Source organism: Urocitellus parryii, chromosome Y (genome assembly GCF_045843805.1).
Source record: "Urocitellus parryii isolate mUroPar1 chromosome Y, mUroPar1.hap1, whole genome shotgun sequence".
Lineage (NCBI taxonomy): Eukaryota > Metazoa > Chordata > Mammalia > Rodentia > Sciuridae > Urocitellus > Urocitellus parryii.
The window spans coordinates 169,019-192,735 of NC_135548.1; the positions used below are offsets into that span (position 1 = coordinate 169,019).

At 60.5% G+C, this 23,717-nt stretch overlaps 1 protein-coding gene across 1 annotated transcript; it reads right to left on the reverse strand.

Annotated features, from left to right (window-relative positions):
• Positions 1-5,579: 5,579 nt before the first annotated feature.
• On the reverse strand, positions 5,580-18,845 carry LOC144251075 (granulocyte-macrophage colony-stimulating factor receptor subunit alpha-like). The gene is made up of 12 exons (XM_077794201.1): positions 18,802-18,845; positions 14,956-15,063; positions 13,895-14,037; positions 12,415-12,538; positions 12,205-12,334; positions 11,925-12,106; positions 10,943-11,076; positions 10,614-10,646; positions 9,910-10,045; positions 6,948-7,044; positions 6,135-6,216; positions 5,580-5,723 (listed from the first exon to the last, which is right to left on the reverse strand). Coding segments are annotated over exons 1-12 (1,248 nt in total). The 5' UTR covers positions 18,803-18,845; the 3' UTR covers positions 5,580-5,645.
• Positions 18,846-23,717: the final 4,872 nt, after the last annotated feature.

A 23,717-nucleotide genomic window follows, 5' to 3' on the forward strand; every position in this document is an offset into this window, starting at 1 on the left:
CAACTAGCAGGAAAAGAAAGGTGACAAAAAGCCACTTGTTTTTGTCCACCCGTTTCAGAGCCCCCTGCAGGGACCGGCAGGTGGGGGCGGGCTGAGCGGCATAGGGTGGAGCTCTGGCAGCCTTTTTGGGCTACCCCCCTTGGAGGCCGAGTTGGCTGTACTCTGGGGCCTTAACCGGAGGCTCGCCCAGCCCCTTGGGCTCTGGGTGCAGTTGGGAGGCCGGAAACCGCAGTGTAAACACACTTTCTCTCCTGGGTTTGATGGTGACCGTGTGACAGGAACAGGCTGGGTGCCTCCAGGGGCTCCGGGAGGTGCACAGGAAGCTGGGAGCTGAGCGCCCCCTCGGTTCCCACAGGGAGATTTTTGCACATTTTTGGAGGCTTCCCGGGTCTCCAAATCCCGGATCAGCAGCTTGTCGCGTGCACGAGGTGGGGGAGCCCGCCGGGAGGAGGTGGCCCAACTGTGACACAGCCCAGCGCTTCTGAGCGGCCTCCTGTCAATCACCAGCCTCCGCGCCCGGAGGCTGAGCAGCTCTTGCGGAGCCCGCTGCTGACCCCTAGCGTCCAAAACGCGTCCAGACGCGCAGCAGGTCCCAGAAAACCGACCTGGGGGGCTTCAGGGGTCCACGGAGAGGACGGTCCCGTCCACAGCTGGACTCCAGCACCTGGGAGTGGGACCTGGTGTGGGGACAGGGTCTCTGCAGAGGTCATTAGTGGAGGGTCCTGAGATGGGCTCCTCCTGGGTCAGGGGGCCCTCAGGCCATGGCCATGTCCTCCCCAGAGACAGAGGAGGGGACACAGACCCAGAGGAGGAGCCCCGTGGAGACGGAGGCAGAGACTGCAGTGAGGGGCCACCCGCCCAGGGCCACCTGGAGCCCAGGAGCTGGAGAGGCAGGAGGAGCCTCCCTGGAGGCTGTGCAGGGAGGTCAGCCGGGGACCTGGTCCAGCCTGTGCCCTCCAGGACTGGCAGAGGACAGATCCCTATGGCTGTGAGGCCCCTGGTCCGCAGGCCCTGGACACCGCAATCCCGAGGACACTAGTAAATTTGCAGAGAAGAAATGACCTCGGCTTCCTGGACGGCCTCCTGCAGACACCAGCCTCGGCCAGCAGGGGGCAGGAGAGGGTCGAGATTTAAAAAAAACCCTTTTGGGCAGATCCCAGGTTTTCTGCAAAATGCAGCCTTTTGGGTCCAAATCCCTGATGCTTCCAGAACTTCCTTCCGGGGCCCCAGGGGAAGGGCCTGGGAGAGGCCCCCACCCCCAGAGCCCGAACCCCGAAATCTGCAGCGGGCCACAGCGGCCTCCCAGTTTCTTCCCAGAATCCCTTGCGGAGGCAGGTCGGCGCCTGTCAATCAGGAATCCGCTGCCCTCCCCCTCCCCCACCCAAGGAAGGCTGCCCGGCGGGGGGAGGGTCCTGCGGAGTCTGGGCAGCCCGGGGGCCTCCCCGAGGGTCAGGGGATTCGCAGAAGAAAGGGATTCCTGGGATTCCAGAGGGGACAGGGCCACCGGGAGCCTGAGAGGGACCCTCCCCCAGCGCTGGCGGCTGGTGCAAACCCGCCCTGAACCCGGCTTCTGCGGAGGACCTAGTTCTCAGGGGGGAGGGACAGGGATTCCTGATATGTGGGGGAGGGGGAAATTCCATGTCCCTGCAGGGCCCAGAGGGACCCCAGCTGCTGGAGACCGGAAGGGACCCGGGAGCCCCCCACCCCAGCCCACAGCCAGCCCTGGGTTCTGGAAGCTGTGCACGGGACCTGGCAGCCACTCTGGGGTTGATTGCAATCTTAAAGGGCCAGCGCCCAGGAAAGGCTTGGGGCTGCAGGACAGAGGGCAGCAGAGAGGGGCTGACGGGCAGGTCCCCCTCAGGGGATATCAGCCTCCAGGAGGCTTCAGGGTCCCCCAAAGCAGGAGCAGAAATGCAGATGGAGGGGAGCTGAGCTCGGGGGACCCAGGGGCCAGGGGCCAGGCCAAGTGACCAGGGCCTGGCGGTGAGGACAGAGGACACAGATGCACGGGGTGCAGCGGCCACCGCAGGCCCCGGATGCTGTCCCTCTTTCATGCACAGGGACTTGAGTTGGGGCCCTTGGTCCCCCTCCGCCCCGACCCCGTCAGGACGTCCTTGAGAGCCAGGGACACGCATCCGGCCGTCGTGACCAGTCACCCGCAGGAGGACACACGGGTGACTGTCCCCAGGAGGAAGGAAGCAGGGTGAGGTGTCCCCTGCGTGGGCATTTCAGGGATCTCAGAGGGACACAGCCCTGAGAGGCAGGGGACAGGCCCCGGTCACATGTCACCATGTCACCATGTCACCACGTCACCAGGGCCACTCACCCTCTCCGGACCCAGCTCAGGACCTCGGCTGCCCACCCCCCCTGCGGCTGAGGACAGTCCCCAGCCCAGCGTCCTTGGCTGCTGTCCTCTTTCTTGGCTCCTCATTCTCTGATTCTCAGTGGCCACTTGAGCACTGGGCAGCGGGTCGTGCGGGGAACTGGACACCAGTCCCCCTCCTCCCCGCTGGGGACGGCCAGCGAGCCATGGGGGACCCAGGTTGCTAGAAAGTTCTGTTGTCGACCCCAGAAGGAGGAAATCCAAGGGTAACTGACCACAGGGCACCAGGACTGCCCAGCTGACCACTGCGCACCCCGGAGGACCTCAGGGGACAGCGCCCTGGATCCGCCCTGGGCTAGGGCAGCGGCACACCCAGTCTGTCACCTGCTTGTCCATCTGGCTCCCAGGTCTTTGTCCCCAAGGAGACCCTGGGCGTGGCCAGGGAGCAGGGACCTGGCCATGATGGACTGTCCATGCTAGATGTCCCTCCACGATGGCGCTCAGGGGAGAGAGCTCCGTGCAGCTCCAGGGCCTGGCCATGAGACCGTCTCTCAGCAGAGTGACCTCAGGGGACTGCTCTGTGTCACGGTCCCTGGCTCAGGGGACACCGGGCCTCCTGTGACGCTGGCCCTCGGTGGCCACACTCTCTGCCGTGGGCCTCCCTGTGCCCAGGAGACTCAGGGGACACAGAGAGTCTGGGGTCAGCTTCTCCTTTCCACCACGGGGCGTCCACTCCTGACCACGTGCTGGCCCTGAAGCCACCTCTGTCCCTGAGAACAGGAAGTGGGGGACAAGGACTCTGGGCCCAGGGCTGGGGTGGGGGGTCAGATGACCTTCGTTCCTGGAGACGGACAGGTCCCTGAGTGAGTGAGACCAGGGGATCTGAGGACGGGGCCACGGGAGGACAGAGGGACGGGCAGCTGTGGGACCGCCCTGGGGGCGCAGTGGACGTCTGACCATTGAGTGGAAGGGAACTGGCTGAGAGGAGCCCTGGGCGAGCGCCATGCAGTGAGGGGACCCTCCATGGACCCCCGGCTGGGCAGCCTCCCCAGGACCATCTGGGGGGACCCTGGGGGTGATGGAGGTCAGTGGTCAGCGTCAGTGGTCAGCGTCAGCCAGGAGGTGCTCATCACGAAGACCAGGTGACCAGGACCCGGGGAGACCACCGGGGGGAGCTCTTGGGGTGGTGGCATCTCCACGTGGTGGACAGGGTCAGCCAGGGGCAGGCACCATGGACACTAAGGAGTCCCCTGGGTCCAGGCTGGGCGGCCCTCGGGCTGGACGGCCCTCGGGCTGGACTCTTGGGAGGGCACCTTCTCCAGACCCATGGTCCACGGGAGCCCCGAGGTGGGCACCGTGGGACCCAGGGAGGCCACTGTGGTCCAGCTGGGCAGCCCAGGGACCCTCTGTTGGGACCCTGCGAAGTCCAGCTGCAGAATTGGGAGGGGACCTGTCCTCGGGGTCCCGGAGACCAGCACGTGAGGCCAGTGGGCAGTGCCCTGGGCGCGGCTCTCCCTACGGCTCTGGTCCTGTCCCCCAGCCCCAGGGCACGGAGCCTGCCTGTCCCTGGGTCCTGAGAGGCAGGTGACGTCCCCCGGGTCCCTCTCCTCCAAAGATTGTCCCCAGTCCTTCAGCTCAGTGTGGCCTGGGCTTCTTGGACAGGTGACAGCGTGTCCCTGCAGCCTGGTGGGTGGTGGGAGCTGTCCCATGGCGCCTGGCCGTGCCCCTGAGCACAAGGTGCCTGTGGGTGTCCCAGGGTGACAGTGACAACCAGGGATGGCGCCTGCCCCATCCTGAAATGAGGAAGCCCAGAGGAGGGGACGGGAGGGACCCAGCGAGAAAAGGGAAGCCCTGGGCCCAGGACGTGAGTCGGCGGGTGACGTCGGGTGCTCACAGGCTGCAGAGGGAGGTGGCACTTCAAGATGGCGGCCTGAGGCTGGAGCCGGGACCCACAAGTAAGGACGGAGGCCGGGAGGCCGGGAGGCAGGGAGGAGGCCGGGAGGTCAGGGTGGCGGGTCGGGTTGGTCCCTTGGCTCCGTGGACGTGCCAGTTGCCAAGTCCCCTCTGTGCAGTTTGTGGCTTCGGTGGCTCTGGCTGCGGGTCAGCGTGGAGCTGAGGGTGGGCGATGGGGACGGCAGGTTTAGGGACGGGGACAGCCGGGAGAGACCGGGAGGAGCGCCACCGTCGCCTGGGCTCTGCACTCTGAGGTCTGCCTCAGATGAGGAGATGGACCCGGTGGCGCTGGGAGGTGTCATCTGGGGATACTGACGTGTCTGTCCAGTCAGCTGCCCAAGGCCAGCCTCAGGTGGTCACCTGCAGACCCCGGGAGCCCAGGTCCTAGGGAGCCTGGGTCACTCATGGGCACCCACAGGTCTTGGGTGCATCCATTTAGGTGTGTCCCCTCTTTGTCCCGTGGACAGGTCACTAGGGGGACAGGGGAGCTGTGGGCACCCAGAGGCGGCGGGATGGACAGGCTGGACGCTGGGCAGGTCCCCTGTGAGTGTCCAGGGGGTGAGGATGGATGGGCCTGGACGCTGAGGGTCAGCTGGGCTGCAGGGAGGGTCTGCTGAGGGAGGGGACCCGGGTGGTGGCTCCTGGGGAGCTGGGAGGTCCCCCCGGTGCATGCAGATGACCGGGTGGACAGCAAAGGGGTGTCCTCCAGGGCAGAAGCCCCCAGAGGAGCGCCCCAGCTCCCGGGCCCAGGTGGTCAGCAGAAGGTGGGGCCTACGGGTGACCGAGGGCTTTGACGAGGGATGAGGACCCGTGTCCCCAGGGTGAATGTCGAGAAGGACAATCCTGAGCCCAGATGACCAGCCCCAGGGTGTCTGGGAGGGAGAAGCCGCCCGTGAGCCGGGACAGGAGCTGGACACCGGGGTCAGCAGGGGGAGGGGCAGGGAGCAGGGTGACATGGAGGGAGGAGGGAGGGACAGAGTTCCCGGCCCCCGAGTCCCAGGGCGTCCAGCAGCTGCACCCTGACCCAGGCCAGCCTCTGGCCGCCCGGTCCACCTTGCAGAGATGGAGGCCCCAGCCCCAGGGCCACCCGCAGCGAGGTCCCTCTCCTGGGGACTTGGAGGAGGGGTCAGGTGCTTCGGGAGGAAGCCGATAGCGCCCCCCTGTGGTCACTCCCGAGGGGACCGAATGATGGACTCGTCGGACATTTTTTGCAAAATATCAGAAAAATATCTTTTTCTTCCAAAAAAAAAAAAAGTAAAAAAATAGAAAATTTCTCGAGCGAGGGTCAGTACGCGGGCGACGGAGGACGGGAGGGAGCACTTCCGGACATCTCGGGGGGTGGACGCGTCCCTCCGTGCCCACGTGCGGCTCAGTTCACTTCTTGCACCGTCACGACGTCTTCCAGATCGTCTTTGCGGGCCGCTGCGGCCACGGCTGCCCAGTCCATCTGAGGTAAAGAAGCGGGGCGGTCAGCGTCCGATGTCCACGAGCCCCAGGGAGGGACACTTTGTCCTCTGATGAGGCTCTGGGATGGTCAGTAGGACCTCGTGGTGGACACTTGAGGGCCACCGAGGGACGAGCGTACGAATGGGGCAACCCAGTGGACCCAACGGCACGTGCAAAGGCCCGGGGGCCAGAAGCGGCTTGGATCAGAGGTGGGCTGGAGAGTGTCCCCCTCCCTGTCCCTCTGTCTCTCTGTCCCCGTCTCCCTCTCCTGCTCCCATTTCCCCGATCCACTGTGTAGACGCAGAATCCACCTCCGTGCCATCCCCGTGGCCCCCTGGGAGGGGACAGAGTGTCCTGGGCTCCCTGTCCCCCTGCGTTCTGCCCGGGGGGACCCTCTGCCCCTCGCAGGCACCTGGTGGTCCACTGGATCGTTTGGGGTCACTTTGTCTTTGACCTGAGGGATCGGGGGGAAGAGTCTGCGCAGCCCGTGGAACCTGGGGACACAGAGAGGAAGGCGGAGAGGTGACGGGGACACACCGCTTTCCCCACGGGCCCTCAGGACGCCTGTTGCTGGCTCCTCGGTCCACCTCTCCAGAGCAGGAACCACAGGGGGACAGAGTGGAGGAGACCAGGACCACGGGGTCACAGAGGTACACAGTGTCACACAGACCAGAGGAGAAGCCACGTGCAGACGGAGGCAGAGACTGGAGTGACCGGCCACCAGCCCGGGCGCCTGGAGCGCACCGTGCCTGCATCCCACCGCTCCTGGTTCTGCTCCTTTCTGCTTCCTTCAGGGGCGTCTGGGAAGCGCCTGAGACCCTGGTGGGTCCTGAGACCTCACCTGTGACGCTCCCCCAGATGACCATGTCCACCCCGGGTGGACCCGACTGCAGGGAGGGGCCTGAGCTCCAGAGGTCTGGGGTGCGGGAGGCCCCAATTGGAGTTTTGAGGCCAAAGGAGGCGGAGCCCAAGCTGCCAATCAGCGTCTGCGAGGTCCCCTGCCCAGGCCCCAGCCCCTCCGCGGGGTCCCCTGCCCAGGCCCCGGGCCCCTCTGCAGCGCCCGTCTGTGCCCATTCTCTGGTCACGTGGTTTCCAGCGCCCTGTCCTCCTCCCATCCCCCACGTCCAGTTAGGAGACTCCCTGGCACCCGGCTCTGTCCCCTCCGAGGACAGGCCAGCTCTGAGCCGTCCCTGCCCTCCCGGGTCCCCTGCCCCTCAGCGGTTACCTGTGCAACAGGAAGCAGAGGACCAGGGCGCAGACGAGGGTCCCCAGGACCACAAGCAGGTAGACGTGCACGAGGCCGCCCTCCTGTCCCCCGGAGCCTGCGGGGACACGGCCCGGCTGTCCGTCACGGCGGTGCCCAGAGGCGCCCTCGGGCCTGGCTGGCCACCCAGGGCGGGAGGGGACCCAGGACAGAGGTCCCCACCTGGCCCCAGGTGGCCCGGGGTCTGCGTAGCCGGACCTTCCTCCCGGAGCCCGGCCACCAGGGGGACCGTCCAGCGTGGTGACCGGGACCCGAGCAGGTGGGTAAGTGGACCCCTGTGCACAAGGTGAGTCCCAACGTGTCCTCGTGAGGGTATGTCCACGTAGGGGACGGTGACCACGACCAGTGCTGCTGACCATTATTCACGTGATATGATAATCACTAATTAGTGTCGTTGATGATTATTCATATGATGTCATGATTATTAATTAGTACTGATTATTATTCATACGATAATTAATATTGATTAGCACGGTTGATTATTATTCATATGATATGATTATTATTAATTAGTACCGTTGATGATTATTCATATGATGTCACGATTATTAATTAGTACTGATTATTATTCATATGATATGATGATTACTAATTAGTACTGTGGATCATTATTCATATGATATAATGATCATTAATTAGTACTGATTATTATTCACATATGATAATTAGTAATTAGTACCGTGGATCATTATTCATATATGATATAATTACTACTAATTAGTACCGTTGATTATTATTCATATGATATGATGATTACTGATTAGTACTGTGGATTATTATTCATATGATATAGATAATTATTGATTATTGCTGATTATTATTCATATGACATAATGATCATCAATTAGTGCTGATTATTATTCATATATGATAATTAGTAATTAGTACCGTGGATCATTATTCATTTATAATTACTACTAATTAGTACTGTGGATTATTATTCATATGATATGATGATTACTAATTAGTACTGTGGATTATTATTCATATGATATAGATAATTATTGATTATTGCTGATTATTATTCATATGATATAATGATCATTAATTAGTACTGATCATTATTCATATATGGTAATTACTAATTAGTACTGTGGATCATTATTCATATGATATAATTACTACTAATTAGTACTGTTGATCATTATTCATATATGACAATTATTGTTGATCATTCATATAGTAATTATTATTCATTATTGTTGTTGATTATTATTCATGTAGTATAATGATTATTGATTATTATTATTCATATAATAGAATAGTTTTATTGATTATTATTGTTGATTATTATTCATGTGACATAATGATTATTATTAATATTGTTGATTATTCATATAGCATGATTATCATTATTGTTGATCATTATTCATATAATAATTATCATTTTCATTAATTATTATAGTTGATTACATTCATATACTAATAATAATTATTGCTGTTGATTGCTATTCGTATACTAATAATTATTATTGTTGATTATTATTCATATAATAATAATTGTTATTAATTATTATTGTTGATTATCATTCATATAATTATGATTATTGTTAACCATTCTTGTTAATTGTCATTTCTATAGTATAATGATAATTATCAATTATTATGGATTATTATTCACACAATAGAATAGTTATTGATGATTATTGTGGATTATCATTGATATAATGATTATTATTAATTATTGTTGATTACTCATATAACATAATAATCATTATTCGTTCTCATTGATTATCATTCATATAACATAATAAGTATTATTAATCATTGTTGATTATTTTCATACAACATAATAATTATTATTGATTACTGTTGACTATTCGTATAGTATAATGATGATCATTAATCATCGTTGCTGATGACCATACGTATAATATAATGATACTTATTAATGATTGTTGATTATTATTCATATAATTGTAATAATTATTAATCATTGTGGATAATTCCTATAATATAATAATCATTAATCATTATAGTTCATTATTATTCATATAATAGAATGACATTATTATTGTGGGTTATTCATATGATCATTATTATTATTGATTATTGATTATAATTCACGTTAAATGATTATTATTATCACTATTGATTATTATTAGTAGTGATTATCATTAGTATTGATTATTATTATTACTATTGATTATTATTAGTAGTATTGATTATTATTATTACTATTGATTATTATTAGTAGTATTGATTATTATTATTACTATTGATTATTATTAGTAGTAGTGATTATTGTCATTATGTTGAGGCTGGGACCCACGGGGGCCAGTGCGGTACCGAGGTCCCTGTGACATGTTTTAATATTTGACAACATCTGGAGGCGGGTGGTCAGACTTTTTTTCTTTCTAACCAACAATGGAGCCCCGGGACCCTTATCCCCTGAGCCCTGTCCCCTCCCTGTCTGTCGTTTTATTTAGGGACAGGGTCTTGCCAAGTTGCTCAGGGCCTCACTCAGTTACGGAGTCTGGCCTCCGACTCGCAATCCTCCAGCCTCAGCCTCCCGAGCCACTGGGATGCCAGGCGTGGGCCTCTGCGTCCGGCTGATTGTTTTTCTGTTTTATGTCGCAGCCCTGGACAGGGGACCCACGGCCTTGCGCATGCCACGCATTCACTCCTCCAGTCCCAAGACCCTTCCCCCTGCCTGGGGACCCACAGCGGTGACTGAGTGACCTGCCCGAGGGGGACCCGCGGATGCATCCTGGCGGGTGCAGGGCTTGGGCTGCAGGAGGGGCTTAAGGAGTGCCCTCTTGGGTCGCGGAGGGAGCCCAGCCTCTGCTGTGACTGGACACCCTGAATCTGTGCCAGGTCCAGGGACCTCCTAGGAGCAGGCAGAGGTCACCCGGGGATCTCCCGTGCACACAGCGCGCCCTGACCCTGCGCCCTGGCCGTGCGCCCTGCCCTCGGGGCTTACCAAACTCCACGGGGTGGCTCCAGTGACCCCAGGGTCCCCCGCGGGAGTCCGCGGCTCTGATCCTCAGGCTGTGTGGGCCTCTGGGCTCCGGGCTGGGCAGGTGGTACAGGTTGTGCACTTCCCCAGAGACGTTGATCTTTGGAGAGGGCACAGAGTTAGAGCTGGGGCCGTCGGCCTCGTGGAAAGAACGGGGGGTTCCAAGCGCACTCTGTCCATCAGCCGTGGACACTGCAGGAGGAGGGGGGACTCCGCTCCGGATTCCAGACCCCGGCGCCCCCACGTGAGGAGCATATTGAGAAATAAAGTGCTCCGAATCTGTGGGTCCCTTTTGGGCAGATTCAACCCATTATTGGTCCCCCCCACCCACCAAATAATGACCGCTAGATGGACTCCCTTCCTCTACATATGGACAGGGAAGTGACTCAAAGGAGCTAGCCCAGAGACAGCGGTGGACGTTTGTACCACCGAAGAGGACTCCGGGGTCACAGTGGTGCTGAGGATTGGGAAATACCGCACAGAAGGACTTGAGGGATCTACCTTTCCAGGTGTTTTGGAGGGAGCTACAGGGAGTGCTGTCCCCTCGGGGGACTCGAGGGCTCTGTGCACACATCTGGGCACAGAATCCCACCCATCCTGGCCACCGCTGGTGACGCTGGCTCTCAGGAAGGGTCCAGTTGGCCGACGACAGCGGACGTCCAACTCACCACTGAATTGTCACCGCCGGCTCTTTCCGTGTTCTAGGACAGAGGAGGGTGGACGGTTGGACACTTTCAAGGGCTTTCCCAGAGGGCTGACTGTCCACCTCGTATCTGGGTGGACTCGGGGGGACCACAGGTCTTGGCCATTCTGATCTTGCTCTGCCTCTCCACGTCTTCCCCACTCCCACGGTTGTCACTGTCCCCACACCTGGCTACCCGGCGCCCCCCTCGGCTGCTGGTCCACGCACGATGCCCCTGTCCATAGCCCCTGCTGGACCTCCTGCAGTTCCTAGGGTCAGGGTCCCCGCCCATGACCTGTCCCCGTGGGCGCTGACCTGTGTCCGGATGCCCAGCTGATACTGGAAGTCCAGGTAGGTCAGGTACGTCTTGGTCCTGGGCTGGTTCCACTGGAGGACACAGTGAGACGTGTTGCACTGGACGCTGATGTTGTCCGGGGGACTGATCTGCTCTGTGAGGGACAGTCGGGCACCTCGGTAGCTGAGTGAGCTGTGCCCCTGTCACCTCCCCACCAGGGAGGGGAGGCCGAGCGCCACCTGCCCACCACCGATGGTCAACACCTGGAGCTCCGGGGGATGGTCCTGAGGACCCCCGGGGGCTCCGAGCTCATCCCCAGGGGCCAGTAAGGTGGCTGCGGGGGTCAGGGTCAGGGTCAGGGTTGGGGTTCGGGCATAAAGTTAGGATTGGAGTGAGGGTCGGGGTGAGGTTTAAGGTAGACAGATGACCACTTGGCATCTGTGGGAAGGTGCCCAGTCTCCCCCATGGTTAGAGAAGGAGGCATGTGGTGGCCTTTGGTGGCATCTGAGCCTATTTTTCAGATATGAACAGGGAGCAAGTGTTCCTGTGAACCTGACGGGCATTTCCCAATTGGGTTCGAAAGAAGGAATCTCCTTCAAATCAAAGGGACGTCCATAGTGGGGGGGAGGAGAGGGTCGAGCAAGTGCCCGGGAGGGACACTGGCCAAATTTTGTCATTGTGTCGTGTGCGTGTATGAATACGTAGCAGTTAATCCCACCTATAGGTGCCACTCTAATTCACCTATACAAAATCTGGGGGGAAAAAAAAGTCAGGCTTGGATGACCCTCAAGGATGAACGTGAGAACAATCTCTCCCTCCCTATCCTGGATCCAAGTAGCCTCAGTTCCTTTCTAGACACATCAACTCAAGAGCCCCAAGGGCTCTGTGGAGGCCCTCTTCTGGCAGAGAAAGGGATCCCAATCTGGTGACAACTTTGTTTCCATATTTCTCTAGACCTCTAGCCCCCGCCACGGCCAAACCCACCCCAGGCTCTGCCCTCACCCATCTCCCTTGTCGACAGAATCAAATCAAAGAACCGGATCTCCGTCCCCCGGCTGGTCCCGTTCACCAGGAAGAAAGTTCTGTACTTCAACTTGGAGATGTCTCGCAGGTGGCAGCCCCTGTGGGTCCCCGAGTCTTGTACGTAATGGGGACATTCGGTTTCATCACTTTCACTGTTAGCTCTCAAGAAAGAAAAGAAAGAAAGAAAAAAGAAATTGGCATTTTTTTTCCTGCCCTCCTGGCGTCCGGCCACGATCCCGCCGACGACATCCGTGCTTACTTCAACTGTCGCAGGTACAGAAAATACTGGACGTCGCTGGGGGCCGCAGGGCCCGGCGCCCAGGTGCAGTTCATGAAGGCCGCGTTGTAGATGGCGCACGAGAAGTTCCGGGCGGCGGTGCCCTCTGCACCTGGGAAGAGGGGCTCGGCGTCATTTTCTCCCCAGGGTGGCGGCATGGGGGACAGGGGGGACCCCACGCGGTCTGCCCACCTGGGTTGGTGAAGGGCAGCTCCTCCTGCACCGGGGCCCCGTCCACGGTGGTGCTGACCTTCAGCGTGGCGCCTCCGTGCAGGGGGACCCTGGTAAAGGTGCACTGGCAGGACTCGGCCTCGGCCTAATCAGAGACGGCAACCCAAGTCCCCTGTCGTGGGGCGTCCCTGGGGTGTGTCCCTCCCTGCACCTGGGACGCCCGTCTGCCTCCTCCTGGGGAACCTGGACAGGAGGGCCGCTTGGTCTTCCCTGAAAAGGTGACCCCTGGTTCCTTGCTCAGGATTAGGTCCACCAAGAAGCCAGGGTTCTGGGCTGTAGGGGGGCGCCTCTAAACACCATCCACCTGCAGGGGGCGCCCTAACCACCTCCCACCTGCAGGGGGCCCCCTAACCACCACCCACCTGCAGGAGATGCCCCTAACCACCTCCCACCTGCAGGAGATGCCCCTAACCACCACCCACCTGCAGGGGGCGCTGCTAACCACACCCACCTGCAGGGGGCGCCCTAACCACCTCCCACCTGCAGGAGATGCCCCTAACCACCTCCCACCAGCAGGAGATGCCCCTAACCACCACCCACCTGCAGGGGGCGCTGCTAACCACACCCACCTGCAGGGGGCCCCCTAACCACCTCCCACCTGCAGGAGATGCCCCTAACCACTACCCACCTGCAGGGGGCGCCCCTAACCACACCCACCTGCAGGGGGCACCCTAACCACCTCCCACCTGCAGGAGATGCCCCTAACCACCTCCCACCTGCAGGGGGCGCCCCTGACCACCTCCCACCTGCAGGGGGCCCCCTAACCACCTCCCACCTGCAGGGGACGCCCTAACCACCTCCCACCTGCAGGGAGCGCCCTAACCACCTCCCACCTGCAGGGGACGCCATAACCACCTCCCACCTGCAGGAGATGCCCCTGACCACCTCCCACCTGCAGGGGGCGCCCCTGACCACCTCCCACCTGCAGGGGGCGCCCTAACCACCTCCCACCTGCAGGAGATGCCCCTAACCACCTCCCACCTGCAGGAGATGCCCCTGACCACCTCCCACCTGCAGGGGGCGCCCTAACCACCTCCCACCTGCAGGAGATGCCCCTAACCACCTCCCACCTGCAGGAGATGCCCCTAACCACCACCCACCTGCAGGGGGCGCTGCTAACCACACCCACCTGCAGGGGGCCCCCTAACCACCTCCCACCTGCAGGAGATGCCCCTAACCACTACCCACCTGCAGGGGGCGCCCCTAACCACACCCACCTGCAGGGGGCGCCCTAACCACCTCCCACCTGCAGGAGATGCCCCTAACCACCTCCCACCTGCAGGGGGCGCCCCTGACCACCTCCCACCTGCAGGGGGCCCCCTAACCACCTCCCACCTGCAGGGGACGCCCTAACCACCTCCCACCTGCAGGGAGCGCCCTAACCACCTCCCACCTGCAGGGGCGCCCTAACCACCCCCCCAGCCCCTGGTGGCCTCCTCACATTAACTTTAATGTCCCCCATTTCCCTGTGACCCAGGCGGCACGTGGCGCGGGTGGCGTTTTCCTGGCAGGTCCAGCGGAGCGTCATCGTCCTCGGGTCGAACTCCAGGGCGAGGCTGGGGGTGGGCGACGGCGACGGCGCATCTGCGGGGGATGCCCACAACTCAGTGACCTTGCCCCACGTCCCCCTGCCCTGCCCACACACTCTGCGTCTGCCAGGTGACCACTGCCGGGGCTGGTCCCCCAGGCCTGGACACTGCCGTGTCCTCAGGCGTCCCCTCTCCCTGGACGCTTCATCTCTCGGCCTCCGGAGCCCACGGCTCTGTCCACCTTCTGTTCCCCATGAGCGGCCCGCGCTCAGGTCCTCTGTCATAGTCACGGACAGGCACCACCCGGCCACGGGGTCCCCGCAGGACTGACCAGGCGCCAGCTGGATCCTGGGCTGGTCACTGCAGGTGGGGGTCCTGTCAGTGCTGGCCACTGGCCACTGGCCACCCCACCCCTCACTCAGTTGGCCCAATCTGTGCCTGGTTTGCTCCCTCGGGCTCTGGGGCATCTCCTAAGTCTCGCGGGTGGACAGGCAGGGCTCGGTGGCCTCCTGTTCCTTGACCCTGCCGGGATGTGTGTCCTGTTGCCCAGGCGCAGCTGGACAGACCCCCCTCACCCTCGGGTTCTGCAAAAGCCACTCAGGTGCGGAAGTGGGGACTCGGCCTCATGATAAAGTGACCTCAGAGGACGTGAGACCAAGGGGTAGGTGTCCACCCAGCGGGTCACTGACCCCTCCTTTTGCAGCCGGGTCCAGGTGTCCACCTCCTTTTGCAGCCGGGTCTGGAAGGGGGATCCAAAGGCCACCAGCCCCACCTACTGGCCAGAGGTGGAGACGTCCTCCCCGTCCGTCTTTCCAAACCCTGCAGCACCCGCGCAACTGGACTGCAGCTAGGGGTCACCAGGTCACCAAGGCAGGTAGGGGACAGATGAAGCAACCGACACCCGGCTGTGGCTGCGTCCCCAGACGCCTAAACGGGAGCCAAGGAAAAGGGACAGTCACGTCCCCACACTCACCCGTCAGCTCCTGGGTCAGGAGGGAGGACTGTCCAGGCGACCCAGAGAGGACAAGGACGCAGATGGCCACCAGCAGGCTCTCAGGGCCGCCCGAGGGAGCGCAGGGCACTGGGGAGACATAGCCGCAGGGTGAAGAAACGTGCTGCACTTTGATTTTTTTTTTTTTTTTTTTAGTGCTAAATTGATTTTCCTCGGGTTGTTTGTCACAGCAACAGAAAGAGCGAAAATTCAGGTCATGGCTGATCGCGCAGACGGTGTGTGGGACCCTCATCCCCTGCCCACGTAGGGTCGGGACATGGAAATCTCTGGGGACATTACTCTGTGTCCCTCCCGGGTGGGTGGCTTCTCCTTTCCTCAGCATCCTCTTTCCAGGAAGCAGAAACAACAAAGGTCGGGCCGCACTCAATGGGTGGGGCTCCTGTCGCCGACTGACTGTCCTTGGTATCCCTCCGCCGCCCTGGTGTGGCCGGAGGCTGCACGTCCAGGAGGACCTGGGAGCCCCATGGACACGGACTCCGACTCTCCTGCGGGGGATTCTCATGGCTTTTCCCGCCCTTCACAGTGGACTTTGGAGTTGAACCAGAAATGAGAGCCAGAATCTTGATTTTTTTAAAAAAAAATTCTCTTTTTCTTTAGATTTTTTCAGGTTTTAAATGATTTTCCCCTTTGCACAAGACCAAAGTGAAAGAAATCCTACGGGCATCCAAACGGGGGACGTCATCGATCAATAATATCTGTATTCTGGGCTCGGGGAGGCCGAGGCAGGAGGATGGCGAGTTCAAAGCCAGCCTCAGCCAAAGGGAGGCCCTAAGCAGCTCAGGGAGACCCTGTCCCTAAATAAAATGCCAAATAGGGCTGGGGACGGGGCTCAGGGGTCCAGTGTCCAGGAGGTCCATCTCTGGTACCAAAAAAAATTTAATTTTATTTCACAAAATAATCCAGAGAGAAGACTTGGCTCATTTTTCAGAGAGAAAACATATGAAATTACTCCGTTTTCAAATAAAATATTAAATAAAAAACTACGGGTGCCACTGGGCACGGTGACGCGCACCTGTAATCCCGGGGACTCAGGAGGCTGAGGCAGGAGGCTTGCAAATGGGAGGCCAGCCTCAGCAACTCAGCAAGACTCTGTCTCAAAATTCGAATAAATAAAGACATAAAAGGGGCTGGGGACGAGGCTCGGTGGCCCAGCACCCGGGGCACAAACCACGGGAAAGCGTCAGCCCCCAGGGTGGCCGGACCTCAGGCCCTGCCCCTCCCCCATGCAGAGGGGCCCCCGGGGTCAGCAGGAGCCGCTGTCCAGCCTGACCCCTCTGCGCCCAGCCCTGCACCCACAGCCCGGCCGACGCCTGTGACCCTCATTTTTTTTTTTGAGTTTCGTCATAGAGAAAAGAGTAACCGAAAGAGAAAAGGGGAACCAGCGGGTGGCCCCGGGGACCGGACTGTCAGCCGCACACACGCTCACGGCAGAGGGAGAGCAGCCGGTGGCAGGGCGGCTCGTGGGCAGACTGCAAGGTGGACCGGGCGGCCAGAGGCTGGCCTGGGTCAGGGTGCAGCTGCTGGACGCCCTTGGACTCGGGGGCCGGGAGCTCTGTCCCTCCCTCCTCCCTCCACGTCACCCTGCTCGGCTGCCCCTCCCCCTGCTGACCCCAGTGTCCAGCTCCCGTCCCGGCTCACGGGCAGCTTCTCCCTCCCAGACACCCTGGGGCTGGACATCGGGGCTCAGGATTGTCCTTCTCGACATTCACCCTGGGGACACGGGTCCTCATCCCTCGTCAAAGCCCTTGGTCACCTGTAGGTCCCACCTTCCGCTGACCACCTGGACCCTGCAGCTGGGGAGCTCCTCTGGGTGCTTCTGCCCTGGGGGACACCCCTTTGCTGTCCACCTGGTCATCTGCATGCACCGGGGGGACCTCCCAGCTCCCCAGGAGCCACCACCCGGGTCCCCTCCCTCAGCAGACCCTCCCTGCAGCCCAGCTGACCCTCAGCGTCCAGGCCCATCTGTCCTCACCCCCTGGACACTCACCCGGGACCTGCCCAGCGTCCAGCCCGTCCATCCCGCCACCCCTCGCCACCTGCAGCTCACCTGTCCCCCCAGCGCTCCCCGGGACGTCCTCCCTCTCGTCCCGTCCACCCCGTCCTCCCCCAGGGGAGAGGCTCAGCGCCCTGCTCCACACCCCGAAACCCCTTCTCCCTGGACCTCGGCAGATTCACCCGTCTCTGGAGGTGGCCGTGTCCACCCCAGCTGGGGACACCGTCCAGGACAAGGGCTGACTGAGGTCCCCCGGCAGAGCTCAGCCTTGCTCAGCCGAGATCCCCGTCCCGGCCTCCTAATGGGGCCTCCTCCTTCCCTGGGGAGCCGGTGGTCCATGGCCGGGCTCTGTCCCTCTGGACACGGGCTGCTTTCCCTCCAGGGTGTCCCAGGGACACCTGGGGTGACACATCGGCAGAACTTCTGCTGCGTTTTCTCTTAACCCATCTCCTGGACGCAGGCGACTGGCCAGCCATCCCCCCCGAGCTGGGCGGCAGGGGAGGCCATGGCCCCAGGGTTGGAGCCTAAGCAGGTGCCGGGAGCCGGGCGCCTTCTGAGAAGCCGTTGACACATGGCGGAACTTTGTCACCGCCGCAGGGTTCCCCGTTCTGCTTCCCTTTCACGGAGCTTCCCCTTCCTCTTTGACGAGAAAGACCAGGAACCGGCTGGAACTTGACCTTGAAGACCCCCCGCGGAGGCCATAAGCTGGGGGGCCACGGAGCCCTGGACCCTCTCTGTGCGGGGCCGTCCTCCCCCGGGTGGCTGGGTGGCCTTATCTCGCGGGTCCCCGTTTTGCCCCGATTGTTCTTTAACGCCCTGGTCCCCTCCCGGGCCGTGGAGACCTCGAAACCGCTTTTCCCCAGTCTCTGGGGATTTTCTGGGTGCGACCTTGAAGGATGGAAATCGGAGGATGTTCGGCCTCCGGCGGCCACTCTGGCTGTGGCCTGGGCATGGTGTGTCCCCTTCGGTCCCTGTCCTGGAATGTAGGAGGCAGGTGACCCTGAGTGGACGGGACGGTTCCATCCTGGGGATCTCAGTCTCCGGGGATGGCATCGGGTTCCACGAAACCGTCGCAGCTGTAGCTGCAAGAGTTTCTTAGGACACAGGACCATAAATGTCCTTCTATTGGGACATTTCTGCATGCACCTCTGCCCACTGGGGCTCCTGCTGCCCACCAACTGCCCCGTCCAGCACAGCGGGACGGAGAAGGAAGCCCGTGCCAGGAGGAGCCGGCCAGCCCGGACCCGGCTGAACCTCTCTGCCCTGGGAAGCAGCCCGTCTCGGGCACGTTGTCACAGTCACAGAAGAGCTGCCAACAGCTGTCCCTCCACGGTCCCTCCTTGTGGCCCTGGGTCAAGAGCAGATGAGGTCCCTGGATCACAGCAGATGACAAGACCCAGCACAGCTCCCTAGGACCTGGGCTCCCGGGGTCTGCAGGTGACCACCTGAGGCTGGCCTTGGGCAGCTGACTGGACAGACACGTCAGTGTCCCCAGATGACACCTCCCAGCGCCACCGGGTCCATCTCCTCATCTGAGGCAGACCTCAGAGTGCAGAGCCCAGGCGACGGTGGCACTCCTCCCGGTCACTCCCGGCCGTCCCCGTCCCTCCACCTGCCGTCCCCATCGCCCACCCTCAGATCCACGCTGACCCGCAGCCAGAGCCACCAAAGCCACAAACTGCACAGAGGGGACTTGGCAACTGGCAAGTCCACGGAGCCAAGGGACCGACCCGACCCGCCACCCTGACCTCCCGGCCTCCTCCCTGCCTCCCGGCCTCCTCCCTGCCTCCCGGCCTCCCGGCCTCCGTCCTTACTTGTGGGTCCCGGCTCCAGCCTCAGGCCACCATCTTGAAGTGCCACCTCCCTCTGCAGCCTGTGAGCACCCGACGTCACCCGCCGACTCACGTCCTGGGCCCAGGGCTTCCCTTTTCTCGCTGGGTCCCTCCCGTCCCCCCCTCCGGTTCCTCATTTCAGGATGGGGCAGGCGCCATCCCTGGTTGTCACTGTCACCCTGGGACACCCACAGGCACCTTGTGCTCAGGGGCACGGCCAGGCGCCATGGGACAGCTCCCACCACCCACCAGGCTGCAGGGACACGCTGTCACCTGTCCAAGAAGCCCAGGCCACACTGAGCTGAAGGACTGGGGACAATCTTTGGAGGAGAGGGACCCGGGGGACGTCACCTGCCTCTCAGGACCCAGGGACAGGCGGGCTCCGTGCCCTGGGGCTGGGGGACAGGACCAGAGCCGTAGGGAGAGCCGCGCCCAGGGCACTGCCCACTGGCCTCACGTGCTGGTCTCCGGGACCCCGAGGACAGGTCCCCTCCCAATTCTGCAGCTGGACTTTGCAGGGTCCCAACAGAGGGTCCCTGGGGCTGCCCAGGTGGACCACAGTGGCCTCCCTGGGTCCCATGGTGCCCACCTCGGGGCTCCCAGAAGGTGTCCTCCCAAGAGTCCAGCCCGAGGGCCGCCCAGCCTGGACCCAGGGGACTCCTTAGTGTCCATGGTGCCTGCCCCTGGCTGACCCTGACCACCACGTGGAGATGCCACCACCCCAAGAGCTGTCCCCGGTGGTCTCCCCGGGTCCTGGTCACCTGGTCTTCGTGATGAGCACCTCCTGGCTGACGCTGACCACTGACGCTGACCACTGACCTCCATCACCCCCAGGGTCCCCCCAGATGGTCCTGGGGAGGCTGCCCAGCCGGGGGTCCATGGAGGGTCCCCTCACTGCATGGCCCTCGCCCAGGGCCCCTCTCAGCCAGTTCCCTTCCACTCAATGGCCGGACGTCCACTGGGCCCCCAGGGCGGTCCCCACTGCCAGAGCGGGTCAGAGTCACGTTGGCCGCTCAGGGTCAGGCGAGGCTGGGCAGGAGGGCCACCATGGCAGACACGGATGGTCCTCGGTGGGTGGATCACGGTGGAGACGCCGTCCACGTGGAGGTGGGGGACACAGTGAGCCTCGGGGGTCAGGGTTGGGGAAGGGGTGACCAGCTCCTTCTGTGGTCTGAGACCCGGGAAAAGAGGGGAAATGGGCTTCCCAGGAGGCCAGGCCGCTGTCCAGCTGTGGGGCTGTGGCCATGGCTCGGCCCCAGGCCTGCTGGGCGTCCCCAACGATTCCCAGGAACATTCCCTGCCGGCGGCTGTCCCTGAGCTTGGACCCAGAGTCTCCTAATCCATGCCCATCCCAGGGACAGCCCGGACTGACCACTCAGGGCTGAGAGGAAGGCAGGGAAAAGAAGAGGGGACAATGGCATGACGGACGAGAAGCAAAGCACAGAGATGTTCGGTGACCTCCAGACACAGGGGGAGCCATGGGATGCACAGGATGGTGGGGTCCCTCTCACACCCCTGGTCACTGCTGACAGCTGAGACACCTGGGAACTGGATTCCTGCATCCTGCTAAGACACAGGAGGCCACAGTCCCCAGGGTCCTCTCAGGAAGGGAGGCTGGGTGCAGAGGCCAGGAAAAGCTCCAGAGAGGAGCAGAGGGTGGACATGCAGCTGAGGAAGGCCAAGGTCTGGTGCGAGGTCTAAATGGACATTGGAGAAGGAGAAGTGGTAGAGGTGGAGGAGGAGATGGAGGTGGAGATGGAGGTAGAGGTGGAGGTGGAGATGGAGGAGGAGGTGGAGATGGAGGTGGAGATGGAGATGGAGATGGAGGTGGAGGTGGAGGTGGAGGAGGAGATGGAGGTGGAGGAGGAGGTGGAGGAGGAGGTGGAGGAGGAGGAGGTGGATGAGGAGGAGGAGGTAGAGGAGGAGGAGGAGGAGGAGGAGGAGGAGGAGATGGAGGAGGAGGAGGAGGAGATGGAGGAGGAGGAGGAGGAGGAGGTGATGGAGGAGGAGGAGAAGGAGAAGGAGGGAGGAAGGAGGAGGAGATGGAGGAGGAGGAGGAGGAGGAAGAGGACATGGAGGAGGAGGAGGAGGAGGAAGAGATGGAGGAGGAGGAGGAGGAGATGGAGGAGGAGGAGGAGGAGATGGAGGAGGAGGAGATGGAGGAGGAGGAGGAGGAGGAGGAGATGGAGGAGGAGGAGGAGGAGATGGAGGAGGAGGAGGAGGAGGAGATGGAGGAGGAGGAGGAGGAGGAGATGGAGGAGGAGGAGGAGGAGGAGGAGGAGGAGGAGGAAGAGATGGAGGAGGAGGAGGAGGAGGAGGAGATGGAGGAGGAGGAGGAGGAGGAGGAGATGGAGGAGGAGGGGGAGAGGAGGAGGGATGGAGGAGGAGGAGGAGGAGGAGGATGAGGAGGAGGAGGAGGAGGAGATGGAGGAGGAGGAGGAGGAGGAGATGGAGGAGGAGGAGGAGGAGATGGAGGAGGAGAGGAGGAGGAGGTGATGGAGGAGGAGGAGAAGGAGAAGGAGGGAGGAAGGAGGAGGAGATGGAGGAGGAGGAGGGAGGAGGAAGAGGACATGGAGGAGGAGGAGGAGGAGGAAGAGATGGAGGAGGAGGAGGAGGAGTGGAGGAGGAGGAGGAGGAGATGGAGGAGGAGGAGGAGGAGATGGAGGAGGAGGAGATGGAGGAGGAGGAGGAGGAGGAGGAGATGGAGGAGGAGGAGGAGGAGGAGATGGAGGAGGAGGAGGAGGGAGATGGAGGAGGAGGAGGAGGAGGAGATGGAGGAGGAGGAGGAGGAGGAGGAGGAGGAGGAGGAGGAAGAGATGGAGGAGGAGGAGGAGGAGGAGGAGATGGAGGAGGAGGAGGAGGAGGAGGAGATGGAGGAGGAGGGGGAGAGGAGGAGGAGATGGAGGAGGAGGAGGAGGAGGGGAGGGGAGGAGGAGGAGGAGATGGGGAGGAGGAGGAGGAGGAGATGGAGAAGGAGGAGGAGGAGATGGAGGAGGAGGAGGAGGAGGAGGGAGGAGGAGGAGGAGATGGAGGAGGAGGAGGAGATGGAGGAGGAGGAGGAGGAGATGGAGGAGGAGGAGGAGATGGAGGAGGAGGAGGAGGAGGAGGAGGAGAAGGAGGAGGAGGAGGAGGAGGAGATGGAGAAGGAGGAGGAGGAGGAGGAGGAGGAGGAGAAGGAGGAGGAGGAGATGGAGGAGGAGGAGGAGGAGGAGGAGGAGGAGGAGATGGAGGAGGAGGAGGAGATGGAGGAGGAGGAGGAGGAGATGGAGGAGGGGGGAGAGGAGGAGGAGGAGGAGGAGATGGAGGAGGAGGAGGAAGGGGAGAGGAGGAGGAGGAGGAGGAGGATGGAAGGAGGAGGAAGGAGGAGATGGAGGAGGAGGAGATGGAGGAGGAGGAGGAGGAGAAGGAGGAGTGAGGAAGAGGAGGAGGAGATGGAGGAGGAGGGAGGAGGAGAAGGAGGAGGAGGAGGAGGAGGAGATGGAGGAGGAGGAGGAGGAGATGGAGGAGGAGGATGGAGGAGGAGGAGATGGAGGAGGAGGAGGAGGAGATGGAGGAGGAGGAGATGGAGGAGGAGGAGGAGGAGGAGGAGGAGATGGAGGAGGAGGAGGAGATGGAGGAGGAGGAGGAGGAGATGGAGGAGGAGGAGGAGGAGGAGAAGGAGGAGGAGGAGGAGGAGGAGGAGGAGGAGGAGGAGGAGGAGGAGGAGATGGAGGAGGAGGAGGAGGAGGAGGAGGAGGAGATGGAGGAGGAGATGGAGGAGGAGGAGGAGGAGGAGATGGAGGAGGAGGAGGAGATGGAGGAGGAGGAGGAGGAGGAGATGGAGGAGGAGATGGAGGAGGAGGAGGAGGAGGAGATGGAGGAGGAGGAGGAGGAGGAGGAGGAGGAGGAGATGGAGGAGGAGGAGGAGGAGGAGGAGGAGATGGAGGAGGAGGAGGAGAAGGAGGAGGAGATGAAGAAGGAGGAGGAGGAGGAGGAGGAGGAGGAGGAGGTCGACATCGAGAGGTTTTCTGCAGCAGATTGTCCCTGAGGTCCCCTCCCCTGTGCCCTGCTCCCCCCCAGGACCCTCCTAGGCACAGCTGCCCGTCCCTCTGTCCTCCCGTGGCCCCGTCCTCAGTCCCCTGGTCTCATTCACTCAGGGACCTTCCGTCTCCAGGAACGAAGGTCCCCTGACCCCTCACCCCATCTCTGGGCCCAGAGTCCACAGGACGCCGTGTCCAGGGGCCTGAGATGCCCCCGCTCCACCTGCAGCCCGAGGGCCACTGCCTTAGGTCCCTGTGGAGCCGTGGGGACACAGGGCAGTGGCTTCTTGTCCTCAGTTGAACATGGACCCAGGACGATGTCAGAATGGACTTGGTCCCTCCTGGTCACCTCTTTGGTGGGGATCCCCAGGTCCCCCTTCAAGTGACAGGTGAGGGCTGGGCGGGGCTTTTCCATCAGCTGATGACCACCTGGGTCCTCAGTGTCCCTCACTTCCTGTTCTCAGGGACAGAGGTGGCTTCAGGGCCAGGACGTGGTCAGGAGTGGACGGTCCATGGTGGAAAGGAGAAGCCGCCCCCCAGACTCTCCGTGTCCCCCGAGTCTCCCTGGGCACAGGGAGGCCCATGGCAGAGAGTGTGGCCACCGAGGGCCAGCGTCACAGGAGGCCCGGTGTCCCCTGAGCCAGGGACCGTGACACAGAGCAGTCCCCTGAGGTCACTCTGCTGAGAGTCAGTCTCATGGCCAGGCCCTGGAGCTGCACGGAGCTCTCTCCCCTGAGCGCCATGGTGGAGGGTCATCTAGAGTGGACAGTCCATCATGGCCAGGTCCCTGCTCCCTGGCCACGCCCAGGGTCTCCTTGGGGACAAAGACCTGGGAGCCAGATGGACAAGCAGGTGACAGACTGGGAGTGACGCTGCCGT

Coding starts and splice junctions, on each gene's coding strand:
- LOC144251075 (XM_077794201.1), bottom strand. Junction 14,038..14,955: donor CCTGACCCAGGAGCTGACGG/GTGAGTGTGGGG, acceptor CATCCCCCGCAG/ATGCGCCGTCGCCGTCGCCC. Junction 6,217..6,947: donor CTCTGCTTCCTGTTGCACAG/GTAACCGCTGAG, acceptor CTGTGTCCCCAG/GTTCCACGGGCTGCGCAGAC.